Consider the following 20,865-nt stretch of genomic DNA (forward strand, 5'->3'; position numbering starts at 1 on the left):
TCGTATCTGACGACGATGACGAGGTACCTACTTACGATGAACTCTTACATGCTTATAAAGATATGTTTGATATGGTTAAGGTTCTTAGAAAAGAGAATAGAAATCTTAAAAAGGAATTAGAAACTAAGGAGCATGATAACCTTAGACTTAAGGATGACTTAGATCACTTAGAAAAATCTTTCGATAAATTCAATGTGAGTAGCAATAAATTGAACAACCTACTTAGCATGCAGAAATGTAGCTTTGATAAGGGAGGAATAGGCTATGGTAAAAAGTCTATAGACTTTGCTAGTCTAATAGCTAAAGCTAAAATGAGATCAACCCCTACTTGTTCTTATTGTTGCAAATCTGGTCATGTTAGACATAAATGCAGATCATTGAAATATCAATATGTTCAAAAGAGCTATATGAAATGGAGGCCTAAGAGTACTTAACAACTCATTAGTCGGCATTATGAGATCAAAATCTAAGGGAGTTCAATATAGACCGGCTTAAAAATGCCTTGACTTGCGGCTGGTCTCCCTGTTGAACGTTGCTCTGTCCAAGGAAATAGGTTTTTAAAGTGGCCATATGCCCTACCTACTACTGGGAGCACTCTTGGAAAGTGGCGATGATGTTGCTATGAGAGACTGAACTCTTAGAAGTCTATTTTGTATCTCTCTTTTCTAACATTGTGGACCCAAAAGAACTAAAGGGTACCAAAATCAATTATTTTCAGGGAAACAAGAAAAATGCTCTCCCTAGCATATGGTATCTAGACAGTGGATGTTCTAGACATATGACGGGGAACAAGGATCTTCTTCAATCAATCAAACCAAAGGAGAAGGGGACTGTCACCTTTGGAGACAACAGCAAAGGAGTAATTGAAGGCATCGGCTCAATAGGTATATCTAATTCTTGTCTAATTGATGATGTACTCCTAGTGAAAGGACTTAAGCATAATCTACTAAGCATAAGTCAATTGTGCGATAGCACTGCACTGTATCATTTATTAGTAACAAATCCATAAATTTCAAAGGATATAGAAGTGAGAACGTTTACAAGGTCTCTTTAAATAATTTATCTTTATCAAATATAAAAAGCCTTGTATCCGTGAATGTTGATGACAACATTCTTTGGCATAGACGATTGGGTCATGTTGGTCCTAGTACCATCGAAAAACTTTTAAAACTTGACTTAGTCATTGGTATGCCAAAACTTGATTTGAAACTTGATTCTGTTTGTGATGCGTGTCAATTTGGCAAACATACAAGGGAATCTTTTAAAAGCAAAAATTTTGTATCCACTTCTATGCCCCTTGAACTTCTCCACCTAGATCTATGTGGTCCCTCGAGGAACGCTAGTTTAGGAGGAAAGCTTTATGCGTTTGTCATTGTAGATGATTTTTCACGTTACACGTGGACATTGTTTTTAGCTCACAAAAATGATGCCTTTGAGTATTTTAAAACTTTTTCTAAACGAGTTGAGAATGAGAAAAATCTTTCAATAAAACAGATCCGTAGTGACCACGGAACTGAATTTCAAAATGAGAGTTTTTCAAACTTTTGTGAAGAGAAAGGCATCGGTCATAATTTTTCTTGTCCTAGGACTCCTCAACAAAATGGGGTCGTTGAGAGGAAAAATAGGACACTTGTGGAGATTGCGAGGACCATGATATGTGAGCATTCTCTACCAAAATATTTTTGGGCTGAAGCAATGAACACTGCCTGTTACATCATCAATCGCGTATCAATAAGGCCAATTCTCAAGAAAACTCCATACGAGTTATGGAGGGAGAGAAAGCCTAACATTTCATTCTTTCGGGCTTTTGGTTCTAAGTGCTTCATTCACAACAATGGTAAGGACAACCTTGGCAAATTTGATGCCAAATCCGATAAAGGTATTTTTCTTGGATATTCTACTACAAGTAAGGCTTATAGAGTATTCAATAAGCGCACCTTACTTGTTGAAGAATCAATGCATGTTATATTTGATGAATCTTTGTTAAATATTTCTCGCACTAACAATGATGATATAGAAATACTTGAAGAAGAGATGGTTTCCTCAAGCTTAAATGATATAGATTCTACAGTTAAGGAAACACCACTTCCTAAGAAATGGACACATCACAAAGATCATCCTAAAGATCTGATAATTGGAAGTCCATCAAAGGGAGTATCTACTCGCTCTTCTCTCAATAATATTTGTAATCATCTTGCTTTTGTTTCTCATGTTGAGCCAAAATGTGTTGATGATGCTTTACTTGATGATTCCTGGATTATTGCTATGCAAGATGAGTTAAATGAATTTAAACGCAATAATGTTTGGGATCTTGTTTCTAGGCCGCATGATAGACCTGTGATAGGTACTAAATGGGTGTTTAGAAATAAACTTGATGAGCATGGCACCATCACTAGAAACAAGGCTAGGCTCGTAGCTAAAGGATATAGTCAAGAAGAAGGCATTGATTATGATGAGACTTATGCTCCTGTTGCCCGTCTTGAATCCATTCGTATGTTACTTGCTTTTGCATGCTCTAGAAATTTTAAATTATTTCAGATGGACGTTAAAAGTGCTTTCTTGAATGGTGATTTGAAAGAAGAGGTCTATATTGAACAACCTGATGGCTTTGTTGATAATTTGTTATCTGATCACGTATATAGACTCAACAAAGCTTTGTATGGATTGAAACAAGCTCCTCGAGCTTGGTATGAAAAACTCTCTTCTTTCCTTATTACCAATGGCTTTACTAGAGGAATTGTTGATATTACTTTGTTTACCAAACATGACAAAGATGATTTATTAATTGTGCAAATTTATGTTGATGACATAATTTTTGGTTCTACTAATGAAACTCTTTGTCAAGAATTCTCTAAGTTGATGCAGGAACACTTCGAGATGAGTATGATGGGGGAACTTAACTATTTCCTCGGATTACAAATCAAACAGTGCAAGGATGGGTTCTTTGTGAACCAAAGCAAATACATCAAGGAGATTCTAAAGAAGTTTGGAATGGAGAACACAAAATCATCATCCACACCGATGAGCACAGCAATCAGACTCGACAAGGATGAAAATGGTAAAACTGTAGATCAATCTTCCTTTCGTAGTATGATTGGCTCCTTATTATATGCTACTGCTAGTAGACCGGACATTATGTTTAGTGTTTGCTTGTGTGCACGATTTCAATCATGTCCAAAGGAATCACATTTGTTCGCCTTAAAACGCATTTTCAAATATCTTTCAAATACTCCAAATCTCGGCTTGTGGTATTCGAAAAATTCTTTCTTTGATTTAAAAGCTTATTGCGATGCCGACTTTGGTGGATATAAGGTGGACCGGAAAAGCACTAGTGGAACCTGTTTCTTTTTAGGAAACTGTTTGGTTTCTTGGTTTTCCAAAAAGCAAAACTGTGTTGCGTTATCAACGACCGAAGCCGAATATATGGTTGCCGGTAGTTGTTGTGCGCAAATTCTTTGGATGAAGCATCAATTGCTCGACTATGGCGTCTCTTTTTCAAAAATCCCTATTTTCTGTGACAACACTAGCGCCATATGTCTTACAAAGAATCCGATTCAACATTCGCACACCAAACATATTGACATTCGTCATCATTTTATTCGTGACCACATCGAACGAAATGAAGTTGAACTTCAATATGTTGACACTAAAAATCAAATTGCCGATATTTTTACAAAACCACTAGATGAAAATACTTTTATTCGTTTGCGTGGTGAACTTGGCATGATTGAGTTGTAATCACTTGTGGACATAAATAAATTTAATGTCATATTAAGGGGGAGTTTAATATAAAATTTGAGCAACTTAATTTTGGATAATACAAATTAATTGTATTTATTCAAAGTTATAAAGCTCACATTTTATGTGAAATTTATGTGTTGCTTTTTAGAAATCATATTCAATTATCATGTTTTGCATTTACTTTTCCAGTCTTTTTGATTATCACAAAAAGGGGGAGAATTAGTTTGGTTAAATACTTTAACTAAGGGGGAGAGTTAGTTTGCTTAAATGCATAAAGAAAAAAAAAATTGGTTATTTGATAAACAAACTCTTCTTAACTAATTGTTTAATTTAGGAGGAGTTTTATTCATGCAATTATATTGTGCAAATTTAAATTATTTATTTAATATTGTACATTTATTTATCCTATTTAACCAAGTTTTGTGATCATCAAAAAGGGGGAGATTGTTACGCCTTAAACACATACAAATCTCGTGTTATGAGATTAATGTTTTTAATGCATTAACAAATCTCATATTATTATGTTTTGATGATTACAAAACTCGGTTAATTGTTACTAACCATTTAAAGTGAGACTTTGCAGATTAGATCATATTAACAATCAAATTCTTGGAAGTTACTTTGAAGTTGTAAAAGAAATGGACAAGGACAAGCCAATATTATAAAGCAGAAACTTGCAAAATTCACCGGGCACTTTCCGGTCATCCAAATCAGATCTCCAATAGTAAAAATCAAGATCAGGATGTTCTCAAGTTTCTCTCCAAATTTCATAGCAATCCAACGGCTGGATATGGAGATATGATTTATTTAACAAAGCTGCACAGTACTTACTTCTGCAAGGAATGAACTATGAAGACTCAACTTCAGAAAATAACTGGGAATGCTTCGGTTATTAAAATCCGATCTCCACCGATCACATGGATTTCCATGATGTTTTAAAGTCTCTATCCAAATTTCAAATCAATCCAATGGTTGGATATGGAGTTATGATGTTTGCAAATATGTTGAACAGTAGCTATTTCTGCAAGGAGCTAACTGCTGAAGTATCGTATTCAGAAGACTACTGGAATCGATGGAGGCATCCAAATCCAATCTCCACCAATCACGATCAATATCAGGATGTTACAAAGATAGTGTGTTAATTTCAGGCCAATCCAACGGATGGATTGTGAGATTCGAATTTTTGAAAAGTAATGCTCAGAACAAAAGCGAGAACGTGATTTTGCGACTTCCGAGATTTACTGGAAATGTTTGACTCGTTAGAATCAAATCTCCACCGTTCAGATTGGAGAACCAGATGTTTTAAAGCTTCAGTGTAAATTTCAGATCAATCCAACGGTTAGATTGCAAGATATGATTTTTCCACAAAAGCTGCTCAGTGCTGGAAAAAGAAGGCAGCGGCGCCTACACTTTGTCTCTACTCCTTGGCTTCCCAATAAACGCTCCAAGCACACAAATTCAAATTCAAATCTTTGCCAACTATAAATAGAGGCTTGCCAAGACCATTTAGAGACATCCCAACTCATTTCTTCTCTCATTTGCAAGCAATATTCTCTCTACCAAAGTGCTCAATCAATATTTGAGAGTTATTTGTGAAAATAGTTTGTGAGTTGGTTGTGCTATTGTTGTAAACACTTAGTGTGAAGCCAAGTGTATTGTGAAATTGTTGTAAACACTTGAGTGTGAAGCCAAGTGTTTTTGTTGAGGCTATCCTTGGAGCCATTAAGGCCAAGTGTTCGAGTTGTATCGGCGCGGTGATCGTGTTGAGTTGTAAAGGCTATCCTTGGAGCCATCAAGGCCAAGTGTTCGAGTGCTAGTGGATCCTTGGTTAATCGTACTTAACCAAGAAGGGGAGACGTAGACGATTTATCGTCGAACTTCTATAAACAATTCCTATCTCTCTTTTACTGCTTTATTTACATTACGTATTTATTTACCGCACTTATTTATTTGATTGCTTAAGTCTTCCGCTTGCGTACTTGCATAATCATTTTAAATTGCTAAAGTTGCCAATAGAACCTAAATCCCCCCCCCATTAGGTTCTAACAGAATGTATATCATCGGCTGATAGAATTTGTCATTTTCCCAATCTGGAAGGGTTGAATGAATACTTATAATGTTAACACTGGTTCGTTCTTGAAGACTGCTTTCTTGAACTGGATAATACTATTTCTCAGTTGATATGGAAATAGTTATATCTCTTGATTGTTGGGACTGACTTCTAATCCGCTTAATAATCCATTTGAAAAGAATCTTGTGACTTCATGCGCTGGAGCACCTTGTAGTGTTCTTGCTCTTGATATGCTCTGTGTGTCACAAGTTTGTAGCCAAGATCCTGCAGATGGTTTGGTTATTCTCAAATAGTTTAGTGTTTCAAAGAATTCAGTTTTGAGTTTTTCTGGAAAATTTGTTTTTTCAAAAATTGGTTTTTGTGGTCGCAGATTGACCATCTTTCTTTCTCTTGTTTCAAGGGCGATTTTTAACGTCCTTTCTTCTTTTTCATTTTTTTCGGTGTTGTCTGTGACCACCGGTTCTTTCTTCTTTTCTTTTTCTTTTCCTTTTTCTTTTTCTTTGTTATCAGTGTTGGCTGTGACCACTGATTATTTTTCATTCATCTCCATTATTTTGTCAAATGGAGTTGCTAACTTGATTGGTGTTCTTGGTGAGGATGATGATGAAGAGGTTGTCATATTTTCTTTTATTCTCTGAATTTTTCCATATATATTCTTTTTTCTTTGTTGAAGAATCTAAATTTCTTCATCTATGTCAATCAATTGTTCTTTTAATTGATCTAATTGCTCCATCCTGCACAAGAAACATATATATATATATATATATATATATATATATATATGGTTAGAAATTTAACTCTTTATCGTGAGTAATTCGGATAGTTTTATTATGCGTATCATTGCATTTATGAATTATTTTGCAAGAATTGAACAAATCTTCATGAGATTGATTATTTTACTCATAGAGTAATTCATGTTTCTGAATATAAATCTCATTTAATCAATTTATATTTCCCATGATTTCTAAGGCATGTTCGGATGACTTGAAGTCATAAAATAATTCATGTTTTTGAATATAAATCTCATTTCATCAATTTATATTCCCTATGCTTTCTAAGGCATGTTCGGATGACTCACAGTCATTTTCTGGATCACTTAGGATCTCTTTTGTTATTCTGGTACTACGGATAGTATAATTTGGATGAAATTCTCTAGTTAATGCGTCGGGTAATGAATTGTCCGCTCCTTTGACATGCTGGATCTCGAACTGATAATGGTTCAATTCCAATTGCCATCTAATTAACCTTGCTGCATTTCTCCCTGCATTTCTTGATATTTTTCTTGTCTTGAAATATGTTAAATTCATATTATCCGTTCTTACTAAAAACGGTTTAGAAATAAGATAAATCTCATAATTTCTAATTGTATATATTAAAGCTAATAATTCTTTTTCATTTGAATGATAATTTAGTTGTGTACCTTGAAAAGTTCCTGATGTATAATTACAGAATTCTTCATTATTCCTAGTAGCTGTTTCAGTAAGTTCTTCTAAATTTCTTTCTCCTGTATAAGCTTTTAAACATGCTCCCCAGTATTCATCTGAGGCGTCTATTTCAATTATTATTATGTCTTTATTTGAAGGAAAATATAATTCGAAAAGATTACTAATTATCTTCTTTTTAATAGTGTCAATATAATTAGTATCTTCTTTAGACCATTTCCACTTATAGTTTTGTTTAAGTTTTGTCTGAAGAGGTTTTCTGATTTCTGCAAGTTTCTTAATGTAATTTCCAGAATAAGTTTATAATCCTAAAAATATTCTTAATTGATCTTTATCCTTGATTTCACTAGAAAAATCGTGAATTTTCTTAAGTATATGCTGTTGTAAACAATGTTTTTCATCTTTTATTTGTAATCCTAAATAATTTATTTTTGTTTTAAACAATTGTGCTTTCTTTTCAGAAAGTATAATTCCATCTTTATGACAAATATCTAATACTGTCATGAGGTCTTTATAATATTGATCTAGTGTTTTTGAATAAATTAATATGTCATCTATATAAACACAACAAAAATCTACATATGATTTAAAATATTCATCCATATATCTTTGAAAGATACCTGGTGCTTGTTTAAGTTCGAAAGGTAATACAGTCCATTGATACTGTCCTTTTGGACAACTGAATGATGCAAGTAATTGTGTTTGTGGTTCTAGCTGAATTTGCCAGAATCCTGATTTACAATCTAAACTGGAGAAATATTTCATTCCTCCTATATAAGATAGTAAATCATTCTTGTTTGGGATGTAATATCCATCCATAATTGTTGCATTATTCATTTTTCGATAATCAATTATCATTCTTTTCTTATCAGTGTCTTTCTTACTGACATAAAAGACTGGTGAAGAGTGTGGACTCATGCTTGGGATGATTATCTTAAGTTTTAGTAATTCTTGAACCTCTTTTTCGAATATTTTTACATCATCTATGTTGCATCTTCTTGGTGCTTCACGGATTGTGATATTAGGGTCTTTAAGTTTTATTGAAGCAATGAATTGTTTTTTTTCTTAATTTTGTCCTGAGGATTTTCAGAACAAATATCATGAAATTTCTTCATGATTTTTTTTTCATGATTAATTGTTAAAATATTTTCTATTTTTAGTTCTATTGGATTTGTATTTCGTTTATGAAAATTCTTTGTAAATCTTTCATTTTCTACACGAAATGCTGTTCGTATTTTAGGAATATAAATCATTGATGATCCTTTGTTTAAAGTTATGTGATTTTTAAATTGTGTAAAAGGAAGATATTCTCTTAAAAAGTTATTTTCTATTATAATGTCCATTCCTGATTCTATTTGGTATATAATGGGTATTACAAAATTTCTATTTTTAATTTTTCTGCTACTGTATCAAGCATGATTATTGATCCATCTCCTATTCGAACTTTTAATCATTTATCATATTTCTTCCAATAATGATTTGGAAGTATATGTTTGCTTTCTAAACACATACTTGCTCCTGTATCAACATAAACATGTATATGATATGGTTTATGTTCTTTGATTTTAATTTGAATTTTTATATATATATTATTTGGATTGATTTTGTTTTTATTATTATCCATTCTCTCATTTTTTTTTGTTTTTTTTTGTTTTTTGTTTTTTGTTTTTGTTTTTTTTTGTTTTTTTGTTTTTTTGTTTTTGTTTTTGTTTTTGTTTTTGTTTTTTTTAAGAATTTTAAGAGATAAGGGTATAATTGGTATTTATAAACAAAAGTTTCTCTCTCCTGGGAGTTGAAAGTAAGTTTTATTTATGTAAGAATTTATAAATAAGTTATAAATTGGTTTAGGGAGTGATTGGCAATTAACCCATAAAAGTAGGAACATCTTTAGAGAATTTTAAAAACGACATTTTTACAAATCTATACTATTAATAAAGCAAAATGGGTGAATAGTAACTGCTTTTTTGGTGAATTTTTTTTTGCTTAATTTCAAACCTACCTTTTCATATATTAACTCCTAAACATATTTAATTTTGTAGAGCTGCTTAATTTCTCATATTTTATATAAAGAATTATCTTACTAAATCTTATATCATATTTATTTTTGTACAATATGGTAATTAAATTAAAATCTTCAAAAAAAATAAATGCAAACATATTATATTTCACACACAATGTGTGTGCCCAGTTTCTAGCATCTATAATGAGACAATATGCAAATTATAGGATTATAAATAGGATAATGCTATGTGTACATAGAGTATTAAATAGAAAGTTACACGTTATATTAAATCAAGAAAGTATCACGGAATGTTTGTAGGCTATTGCGTTAGCCCGGGGTTTACCTAATGCGCACCGAAGGTAGCGGCTGCGGGTTCCCACGTCACAAAAAAATAATATCACAAAATACTTTTAAAAATTCTTTCTTTCAATCTACAATTATTTGTCTTGCTCAAACATTTTTTTAATGAAAATAGTTTTTTACTTTATTATTTATTGGGTGTTTTTAAGGGTGTTAAAATTGAACTCGATCTGATCAAAGAAAAATATCGAATTAGAGTTGTGTTTTTTGAATTCGGGTTGGACACGAAATTTGACCCAAAAAATTTAAAAATATTAATATATTTTTAATTTGTAATTTTTTAACAAATAATTAAATAATCAAAATAATAATCAATATGTTTTTATTTAAATACATAATAACAAAATCCTGATTATATAAAATTTAAAATATACTCATTACTACAAAAGATAAAAAATATTTTCAAAAATCAAAATTTTACAAAAATAATTATTACATGATGAAAATCTATGATATAATATACAATAATTTTCTTTCGAACATACAACATATAAAAATATAATCAATATTTTTTAATTTTATAAATAGCCGTAAAAATAAAAATAAATTTGGGTCATCTGGGGTCGATCCAAATTTGACCACCCGATTACTTTTTTTGGGTCAAATTTCGAGTCCGACCCGAACCCAAAAAACTTAACGGCTTAACCCTAATCTGATATTTTTTTGGTCAAATCGGGTCGGATAATTTGAGTTTTTGACACCCTTAAAACTACATAATGAATAATAAAATGAAAATTAATATTTTTATTAAAAAAAATTAACAAGATAAATAATTATAGGTTGAAATGAAATAATTTTTAAAAGAGTTTTGAGATGTGTAACCATTTATGTAACATTCTATATATACATAACATTATCAAAATAAATAAAAATACATAATACAAAGAGAGAATTTCAAAAATGGCCTTTTACAAATAGTCTTAGATTAAGTTAAGTTTTGAACTAGCTAGCAATTAATTATGCTAAAGGCTAAACTAAAATGAAAAAAAGAAACATACAATTATAAAACTAATACAAGTTTACCATTTCCCTTAAAATGATGAGATTAAAAAAAAAACACACACACACACAAATAACATAACAAAAAATAGAATTTTGTTCATAAGCCAGTTAAGATTCGAAGAGTGGGTATTAAAATATGCGAACGGTTTCACCATAGAACAACTTTACGATTTCCACCTCCTATGTTTACAAAGGACAAAGACTGGAGCTTGAGTCTCAAACAGTAGAGCAAAACACAAGCACCATATGCAATCCAAGTCTGTCTTCTCAGCCCGAATTCACTCACACTGCACCCCACGATCGCGTTTCCCAGCAGGAAATTGAAGACCCCAAGATCATGAGCAGGCGAGAGCAGCGTAATGCCGGCGAGCCACGCCACGGCCAAGTACAGAAAAGCCACCACTTGTTTGAACGAGTTTATTCTGAAGAAATTCTGAAAAAGAACCGTGCCCAGCAACCCAACTGCGAATTCTATCGATTTCTTTATCTTATAATCACTGTTACTGTAAGCAGCATCACCATTAGAGATGGCGGGATTTTGATTATGTTCTGGGTCGCTCGATGCCTCTCCCGATCTTTCGTCCTCTAATCGGTATAGCCAAAAGGCATATCCATGATATACTGCTACTAACGGAGTGCAAAAACTGCTGTAAATTTTCGGGACAAGAGCTGAAACAACGGCAAAAGCAGTTGTCAAGACTGTGTAAACCGCGATAATGGCGAGTTTCCGTTTGTATTTGGGGTTATGATCGGAAAGGAGGAGATATACATTGTATAGGGCAGTGGGTGTGTAAACGGGGAAGAAACAATAGGGCCATGATCCACCGGAGAAAGACACGATCGATAAGATTCCGAAGGTGAAATTTATGAGATGTATGTTGACAGATTTGTTCTTCAGGGAACGAAAATGGAAGGCAGGAATGGATGAATAGCAGGTGAAAATGGCAAAAGAATGCTTGAACAAGAACATGGCCGTTGGGGGGACTGACTTGGAGAGCTCTGTATCACTCATAGCCCTGAATCCGAATTTCAAGAAAAGGACGCTGATCAAACCCCAAAACAAGAAGAAATAATCCTGGGAAATCTCCATATACCCCTATGGCGCAGCAAAGTACTTTAGTTGATTGTTTTCCAATGAGATGCTTAAAAAAAATCTTTATGTTATATGTTTGTTTCCAAGTGATAATAATAATGTGAGGCTGCTTGCTTCTCAACCACAATTCTGGAGAGGTAGGGACGACTCGAGTCAATCTTCAGTAAAATTCGATGCTAGCATGTGCCTGTTAATATGCTAACATCTTGGATCTCCCTTTTGGGCACTTGTCGAACCATCCCAATGGTCATTTCTTGTAATTAACAAGTTATATTAATTTGGGGAGATCGCATTATACATTTCATGTTCCTTAGGATTTTAACCCAAATAGGATTTTAGATATGATGGATATAATGCCCAGAAACTAGAGCTGACTCATACAAATCAAGATTTTAAAGTTTTTCCGTAATAAGAAAATATAAGCCTCTAACATTAAGTTATAATAAAATAAAATGTGGGGTTGTTCTGAAAAAAAAAATATATATATATTGAGAGAGATTTTCAAAGTTAAATTGGCTTTTGGACTGTCATTTTCCAGTGTCATGAATAATAATGGAAATACATACTTTTGAGTTCAAGGGAATTGAAATCCACCAGTACCGAGATCTGTTTGTGCACTACCTAGGGGACTAATTGCTACCCAAAGTAATGAAATTGTAATAGCGATGAGACCAGACCATACAAACACTATAGTTGGAGTTTTGCCACTTCTTCCCATCAATCCTTTAGCAAATGGATACAAATGAGCTAAAACCCAGAAACTGAAAAACGCCCCGACAATGAACTTGCTCCATTGTGGCACGGTTTGGTATATGGTCCTTGAAAATGCCACCGCTATTGCTATTATGTTCACCATTCCAATCACAATGGGTGGGATCATCAATGAACTCCATTTGACCAAGTAAAGACCCGCGTAAGTATCATCATTGTCCACTCCAGCAGACTTGGATGTCGATGTTAATGAAATTTCAATACCAGCAATGACTTTTAGTAGTCCTTGGACCACCGCAGCTAAGTGAGCACTAGTTCCTGAGATTAGCCAAAACTGCTCGTTTCTCCACCATTCTTCGAGGCCAATTCCAGACCATTTAATTTCCAAGATTGCTAACCCAATCAGGCAGAGGGATATGATTAATAAGAACATCAAGAAGGCGACGCTTACTTTTTGTACAATGAAGTAACCTGAGAAGAGAGACAATGCAGGAAGGAAACTATAGACAACTAGAAAGAAGGATGTGAAAGGGTAGACCACCACATTGAGGTAAGCGAGGCGTTGGAGGAACATGAGTTTTGAAGTCGCCAACAAAGCGTTGTTTCGTGAGAAGAATATCTCTACCAAACCTGTTGTCCATCTTAGAACTTGGTGGAGTCTGTCTGTGAGATTGATTGGTGCTGATCCATGGAAGGCATCACGTTTTGTGATACAGTAGACAGAGCGCCACCCTCGGTTATGCATTCGGTATCCTGTCACCACATCTTCTGTTTCTGACCCGTAAATCCAACCAACACGATCACCCCACTCTGTCTTGTCTTCATACCTGCATTCTAATTTCAAATGAGTACAAATTCAGATAAAGAAAATATAGTTAATATGCGTACACTTTAGTAGAAAATCAGGTAAAGAAAATATTTCATGCACACACACACACAACAGATACATACCAGCAAGATATAGAGGAGACTGCTTCAGCTACAGTAGTTGCATCAAGTGGATCACGTGGGGCTCTAAGAGCTCCTGGAGGTCTTCCATATTTGATAGCAGGATGATCAGCAAGAGGACGGCCTTGGAATTCAGCAATCGGTATCGACTTGGCTAACATTGTGGAATTCCCAAAAATATTAGGCAATAATTTCACATCAAGATCAGGATCAAAATTGGTAGCCTTGAGAGCTTGAGTTTCTGAACCCCTTTCAAGAATCGTGTCAACTTTTGGAGGATCGAAGCCATAAAGAGCAAATCTTCGAAACATACATCCTGTTCCCACATAAAGTGGGCCCTGAAATAGAATTACTATCAATCCTGATAGTGTGTACACGATTTTTATATCATTATGCAGAAGAATGCATGCATATGTATAACTATACCTGTAGGCCATCTAGTGCCCGCATGGTTCCATCAAAAAACACAGTGTTGTTATTAGCATAACGATCAGATGGATCAATGCCTTCGAATCTTTGAGGAAATTGAATGTAGCATATATCTTCACCACCTCTATCCATCATAAAGCACATGCCTTCCCGGACAGCCTTGCAATTATAGATATAATGGTCACAATCAAGGTTAAGTATAAAAGGACCATTAGACAGTATAGCCGAGGCTCGAGCAAGGGCATTCATGGCACCAGCTTTCTTGTTATGATCATATCCCGGACGTTTTTCACGTGAGACGTACACGAACATAGGCAGGCGTATGTCCACGTCAGTAAAGTCTAAAAGCTTGTCCTCTGAACTTCCCATTAATGGATCATCACTGGGAGGTTTCAACATCACCTGCATATAGTATATATTTGAGAAAGACAAGAAGTTACAACTCAAATGCATATAAACTAGCTGCATGTGTGAATATTATGATACAAAAGCCACTGAGAAAATTGAGTTTTAGGGTCATACTTGGAGGATTCCAGCATGATCGCCTTTGGAGTGTTCACCAGATGGATTGGCCCAAGTTCCAGGCCAATGGGTACCATCAGCCATCCAAGTAGCTTTTTGGACCTTGATTTTCTCCGATGGATCTGACCCACTCTCTCTCATGTGTTTTAACACTTTCATCTCCTCCCTTGCATTGAAAGCTTCTGATCTTCTCCTAATCGAATCTGCTAATCCATTTACCCTTACTTTAAATTCGTCATACTCCCTTTTTACTTTACGTCTATCTTTGACAAAATCTGGTCTTTTCTTGTTCTTTGTCGGGTCACTCTTCTTACAGAAGTAAGTTTCTGGATTCCGAGGTTCTATATCATGTTTCCGACAAAAAGGTACCCATAGATCGGCAAAACTTGCTGCCTCGGCCATTGCTTCGAAGGTCAAGAGGGCACTACCATCATCAGAAACATAACAAGCAAGTTTCTCTACAGGGTAATCAACTGCTAGGATTGAGAGCATAGTGTTTGCAGTGACGAGTGGTGGCTCTTTTTCCGGATCTGCTGTGGATACAAATAAATCAACACCGGGGAGATCAGAGCGACCAGTCGGGTTGGATGGTGATGGCATTTCAAATTTATCACGTAACACTTCTAAATCTGTGGATCTATTGACTGGATTCATCTTTGGAATCTGATCAAGAAACCAAGAAAAGGAAAACCATATCTCACATGTAACTGACATCAACCAAAGCCACATGGCATCTTTATTTGGGTGTCGTAGTCTCCATACCAAGAAGAAACTCAACACAACTAACCGAACCAAAATCAGCAACCTGGGTGATTTTTGAGGAAAAGAATTTTATGCATTATTCTTTTTTGCTTCTTACAACTTTGCTAAAAATCTGGCAAAAAAGGTAATAACTTACATATTTGAACTATAAAGTACCTATATGGGCTGATAATGCTATTCGGAAGAGGTAGCTTACGACTTAAGGGCTTCCATGGTTTGTCTGAGGAATCTGACATTCTGCCCCTAAAGTGTCCTCCATCTCCATATTCTCCGGACACATCTTCTTGAGGCCAATATGCATTTCCATATCCATAAGTGCCTTGTGTTTCAAAAAGCCATTTATTGTTGTCGAATTCTCCATTTTGGTTCCTTTTCATCATGGACATGTTATGATGATCTTTCCTGGAATCGTCTGGGACAGGGAGCGAAAGAGTTCCATTTGAGAAATCAACCGGCTCATCATCATAATCGCTGACCTTGTACGGTTCCTTGCATCCTGGACAGAGACTAGTGTCATTTTGGGCATCCATGTAGCAATCCCTACATATTTTGAACCTGGAAAATTCGAGTTTCTTGAATTAATACATAGACAAGAAGCACTTTCTTAGCATCTTTCAAACCGATCTATGAATAAATTTTTACACTTTTATGAAAAGCAAGCATAGGTATATTATATGTATACCTGCAGTCGCAAGGAGTGATATCGTTTCCCCTCTCATCTCTCATAACCTTGCCATCACAAGCTGGCATGGCACAGAAGGAGCCCTTAGATCCCGCCATTTGTGGATGGCTAACCTTGGAATCTATCACCTTGTCCATGAGATGCGCACGAGTCACAGTGTTGAATCCACCCGTGAACAGAGAATTCGATACATATTGCTCCTCTGCTTTTGCAGCAACAGATGTATCCATTGGCTGATTGTCAGGTGTGGGAGGGATATGTACCGTGTAGTTCATGTAGTCCCTGGATGATAGGTCCCCGGACACGTCTAAATCTTCTCTCAACGACAGGTTAACATATCTCCCACTCGAGGTTCGCCTCGCAAATTTCACCGTCTGCCCACTTGAGCTCCGGTTACTGGAAGAAGAGGTCTCGGAGCTCCGAACCTTCTTCGATGGTTGGCTCGACAGGGTGGCCATTTTTGCAAGAACATGTAAATCTATTTTGTTTCTGGGTGATCCTCTGATGATTAGCACCCCCAGATCTAATTCATTCTCGAATCAAAGTTTACGAAACATCATCTCTCATACATGGTCAAATCTTGTCATCGTCTTGATCAATCCACGTCAAAACATGCGCCCATAGTGTTGTTAATTGTATGGATAGATGATCACAATTTCCTCAGAAGTGGAAAAAGATTGGTTCATACATGCATGCACGCATGCATCAAATTGTGCTGGCAGAAAACAAGAAAAATGCACATGAACAAAACAAGTATTGGTACTAGGATCCAAGATCCTAAAGATGTGATGACCGTTGAATTTCAATCTCCCAATATTCAGGAAGAATGGACGGACCAAAGGAGGAGAATATCAAGATGTGTCAAACATATAGATGTAGCTTGGGTTGAATGTTCTTATCCGTCTTGGTTGATGGATGTAGCTTTGTCAAACTTATCTAATGAATATACTGTCTTTTAACATATGGTTCTCTTAATACAAGCAAGCATACACATTTTGGTAATACAAATACGATTTAAGTTTTGTTTGTTTCCCACTTTTTATTTAAACTTTACCAAAATCATTATTAGATAGCCTCCGTCGAAATTATTTTGAAAAAGGGAATTTACAATTTACAATTAAATGCAAAGATCAATTCAGATTTTAAGAGAGCCCAAAAGCAGTGAACCTCGAAAATTAAAGGGCAGGAGCATCTCAATTCGTTTGCACCAGTAAAACTAAAATGAAAAACTATCAAGTTAGAAGCATTGAAGCAGAAAGAAGAGAAACGTTATCAGATCTCCTACGCACATTTCAGACGAACATTGTGTATTAAAGCACCAGCGAAACCCCAGTTAGGCCGACTATCATGTGAGATACCAATAATATCAATTATCATGTAAAGTAAGAACAGGTTTGGTAAATTTCAATGTGCTAACCAGCTAAAGGTTACTGGAACAGATGCAGTGAATGTGTTTGAATCCGTGTATTACTTGCAACATAGGAGCTTCTGCTGAAACTAAGATAAGGCAGAAATATGGAGGAACCATCAACTCAGCAAGGCACTTTTTTTTTTTTTTGTGAAAACAATATTATTTCTTTCTTCTTGGCTTAAATTTATACGAAATTAAGAATGACATCAACATCATATTCCATTAAATAACCAGAAATTAAGATGCAGACCACTATACATATAACAGATGCATGATACAACAATGTGTTTCCTTCCAGTTGAACGTGTTTTTCCTTGTAGTCCTAAACCCTTTCTTTGTACACGTGGTAATGATTGGTATTCATCACCAAGAATTAGACTAAGCACAACATTATGTCTGTACATTTGAAAAATATCACCAGAAACTATCATCAACACCAACAGCAGGAGGGCGGTGATCTTCTTCCTCAACCTCCATCTCCGGCTCTGGTTCACCGGATTTAAACTCGTCTGATTCAACAGCTGCTAGGTTCTTTATATCGACCACTGAGAGCTCATCAAGGCATCTCACTACCAAATCAGCGGCTCCAAGCTCATATACGGGGTGTTTGCTAGCAACGGCCACACATTTCATCCTAGCATCATGAGCCGCCTCAACCGTTAGATTCGAGTTTCCAAACACTATCACTCTCTCAGGTATGAATTGGAGGAGTTGTGCAGCATACACGAACATCTCTGGATCAGGCTTCCCTCGGTAGACATCCTCTGCAGCCACGATGACCGTAAACACCCCTTCGATCCCAATGGCTCTAATGGCTGTTTCGAGATACTTTCTTGGTCTTGTAGACACCAAAGCCATAGGAACCTTGTACTGCATCAAAACATTCACGAATTCTTGAGACCCTGCGCGAAATTGATAAATCCCACCCTGCAAAGACTGGTAGATATCCTCTTTTCTCGCTGCCATTCTTTTTAATTGGATTGGATCTCTAGACCAGCAGAGAACTTCAGATATTGCTTGCTCATTCTTCATTCCTTCTATTCTACGAAGCATGAAAGCTGGTGGTGGCGGTTTTCCTTCTTCCTCAGAAAGAGCCAACCAAGCTTGTTTCTCCAGATGTGGATTGTCCTCTATTATCACGCCTTCCCACTCGAATATAGCACCTAACCATCCACAACCAAGTCTTTCTTGCCTAAGCAACGGATTACCCAGTGCGGGATTATCAGCCTTATTTTCCGGTGGCCAGAACCCCGGCCTCTGATCCAAGCCAGTCCCTATCCCATAAATAAAATCCCGATGAATTTGCCCTCTCTCTCGATAGAAGTATGCCTCCTTCGTCAATTCCATTGCTTGAGCCTTCAGCCACAACCTCCTTGGCCGATCAAGTCGCAATCTTGGAAAAGCAGCAGATAAAGGAACTTCCTTACCACCGATAAATTTCGTAAACGTAAGCCGACAAAGATCAGCCGGCTTCCGCTTGTTTGAGACATTCTCGCAATAATGTAGACCATACACAGGCCGTAACCCCAATATGGATGTTGTGGCGATTGAATCCACCATCTTTATGTAATCAATTGCAACAACAGCTCAACTTCAGAACCCAACAACGTCCCACTTCCAACAGCACAAACGGAACTCTTATGCAATCAATATATATATTCTTTTTTGTACAAATTATCCCTTTTATCACAAGCCCTTCAAAATAAGTAATATACAAACTTCAATCAAATTACACAGACCAAAACGGTCCAAGATATGAAAAAGGATATATCTCCCTAATATCTTTTATATATTATTGCGTGCTTAATTACTGTATAAACCGTTCTAAGAACCTTCTTCTAGGGAGAAGTAAGAAAACCAAATGACGCAAAAGTTATTCTCACGAAAAGTAAACAATAAAGGGAAAGCAACGCAAAGATTGTAATTTTATTCACACCCAATTAAAGTAATCGACCCAATATAAAGATTAAGCAGCACCGACCCGAGATAAATAATAATAATAATAATATTTTTTTTAAATCTGAAATTGAAGCCCAGAAGCAGAAAATTCAAAACAAAGAAAATCTTGACACACCCAGAAAACCCAATTGATTTCAACAAAGCCGGCGAATACAAAAAGCAATAGGACTAAAAAATCGGAGAATATATCGCAGAAAATCGAGGACTTATGAAGGGATTTTAAGAGTAACCTGGAGAGGGTGAGGGGAAGAGGGTTGAATGAGAAAGATGAGATTTTTATTGATCTGAAGAAACGTAAAATCGTGGAGCAATTTGTTTTCGTTGGTATTTGTGTGGTTTACAGGCAACGCGGGGGAAGCTTTGTTAATGGGGGAAACCAAACCAAACCGGGACACTGCCAAAAGCTAATTTTATTTGACCAAACGTGACGTGCCCATTATTTGTCGATTTTTTTTTTCAGAACAAAATTGGGGGAAATTATTACAAACCTCGTAGAATCTTCTTCCCAGCTTCGGGAAAAAAAATTTTATTTTTAAATATTTAATACTATTTTAAGCAATATTACTATATTCGATATATTGATTAATAGAAATATCGTGTCAATATATATAATAATGATTCATTCATTCAAATGTTTAAAAACAAAAACAAAAGGAAAGGCGAGTTATATTTGTTTTTTTAAAAAAAGAAAAGAAAGAAAGGCGAGTTATATTTTATATTTAAGTAAAATTTGGGATTCAACTTTCAAGTTAGGCTCACTGTGGCACCAAAACCTAGGAGATCTAGACCTGGAAAATTAATTTTGTTACATTTAATTCTGTTTTCTGAATATTAATATTATTGTACTTCATATAAAAATATCTTAAAACGGTGACACCATGTATAGTAACCGGAGTTATCTATTCGGAATTTAGCATAAAAGAGTGACTTTATTAAACTTAGATTAGATATCCACTTCTCATTCCATAATACATCAACTTTTTTAAATGAGAAAATAATATTCTAATGTTTAGGAAATGATTTTGCTCCATAAATTTAGAGAACTATTATGCATAAAATATAAATATAAGGAATTGGAAGTAGGGGTGGAGCCAGAAGTAGATACTAGGGGGCCAATTAGGGGCTGTAAATGAACCAAGCCGACTCGCGAACTTTTCGATCCGGCTCGAAAAAATCTTCGATTCGGATTCGAATTTTTCAAACTCGAGCCAAACTCGAACATGTTCGAACTATTAATCGAGCCGAACTCGAGCCGAAAATATATTGTCCGAAAGCTCGCGAGCCTTTATTTAATATATAAATTTATATATATATATATATATATATATATATATTATATTATATAAAATATAATAAATTTATCGAATGTTCGCGAGCTGACTCGTTATTTTCGAATCGAACTCGAACTCTCTATCGAATCAAACTTGAGCCGAAAATTAAAAAAAATTCGAACTTCGAATATCTCAATTCGAACTCGAGCTCGAACTCAAATACTGAAATATTGTTTATTATATATAACAATAAAATTTTAAATATATTATATTAATATCAAATATTACATCAACATTCATCATAAAAATATATAAATATATCATTATTTCTCGAATCTATTAGAATTTAAATATTTTCTTTGCAAATCACGAATATCGTCTACAACTACAAGTGAACTATATCAACTTTTCGAAAATTTGATTCTCAATATACACCAGCAAACAATCATTAATAATTTC

At 35.1% G+C, this 20,865-nt stretch overlaps 2 protein-coding genes across 3 annotated transcripts; both read right to left on the reverse strand.

Moving 5' to 3' along the window:
* Window positions 1–12,244: 12,244 nt before the first annotated feature.
* Window positions 12,245–16,425, reverse strand: LOC140876365 (cellulose synthase-like protein D4). 2 transcript variants are annotated; one of them, XM_073280315.1, is made up of 6 exons: window positions 15,766–16,425; window positions 15,240–15,638; window positions 14,322–15,126; window positions 13,797–14,201; window positions 13,374–13,708; window positions 12,245–13,249 (listed from the first exon to the last, which is right to left on the reverse strand). In XM_073280315.1, the coding sequence occupies exons 1-6, from the start codon at window positions 16,221–16,223 to the stop codon at window positions 12,286–12,288; spliced, it is 3,366 nt and encodes a 1,121-aa protein (XP_073136416.1). In that variant the 5' UTR covers window positions 16,224–16,425; the 3' UTR covers window positions 12,245–12,285. The 2 variants fall into 2 exon arrangements, with proteins under 2 accessions (XP_073136416.1, XP_073136417.1); XM_073280316.1 differs by lacking the exon at window positions 15,766–16,425 and having other exon boundaries at window positions 15,220–15,308.
* Window positions 16,426–17,451: 1,026 nt separating this feature from the next.
* Window positions 17,452–19,522, reverse strand: LOC140876366 (5-amino-6-(5-phospho-D-ribitylamino)uracil phosphatase, chloroplastic). Its single transcript, XM_073280317.1, has 2 exons — window positions 19,366–19,522; window positions 17,452–18,871 (listed from the first exon to the last, which is right to left on the reverse strand). Exon 2 carries the CDS (start codon window positions 18,734–18,736, stop codon window positions 17,591–17,593), a length of 1,146 nt encoding a protein of 381 aa, XP_073136418.1. The 5' UTR covers window positions 18,737–18,871; window positions 19,366–19,522; the 3' UTR covers window positions 17,452–17,590.
* Window positions 19,523–20,865: the final 1,343 nt, after the last annotated feature.

The sequence above is a fragment of the Henckelia pumila genome, chromosome 1, assembly GCF_033568475.1.
Source record: "Henckelia pumila isolate YLH828 chromosome 1, ASM3356847v2, whole genome shotgun sequence".
In the NCBI taxonomy this organism is placed as follows: domain Eukaryota; kingdom Viridiplantae; phylum Streptophyta; class Magnoliopsida; order Lamiales; family Gesneriaceae; genus Henckelia; species Henckelia pumila.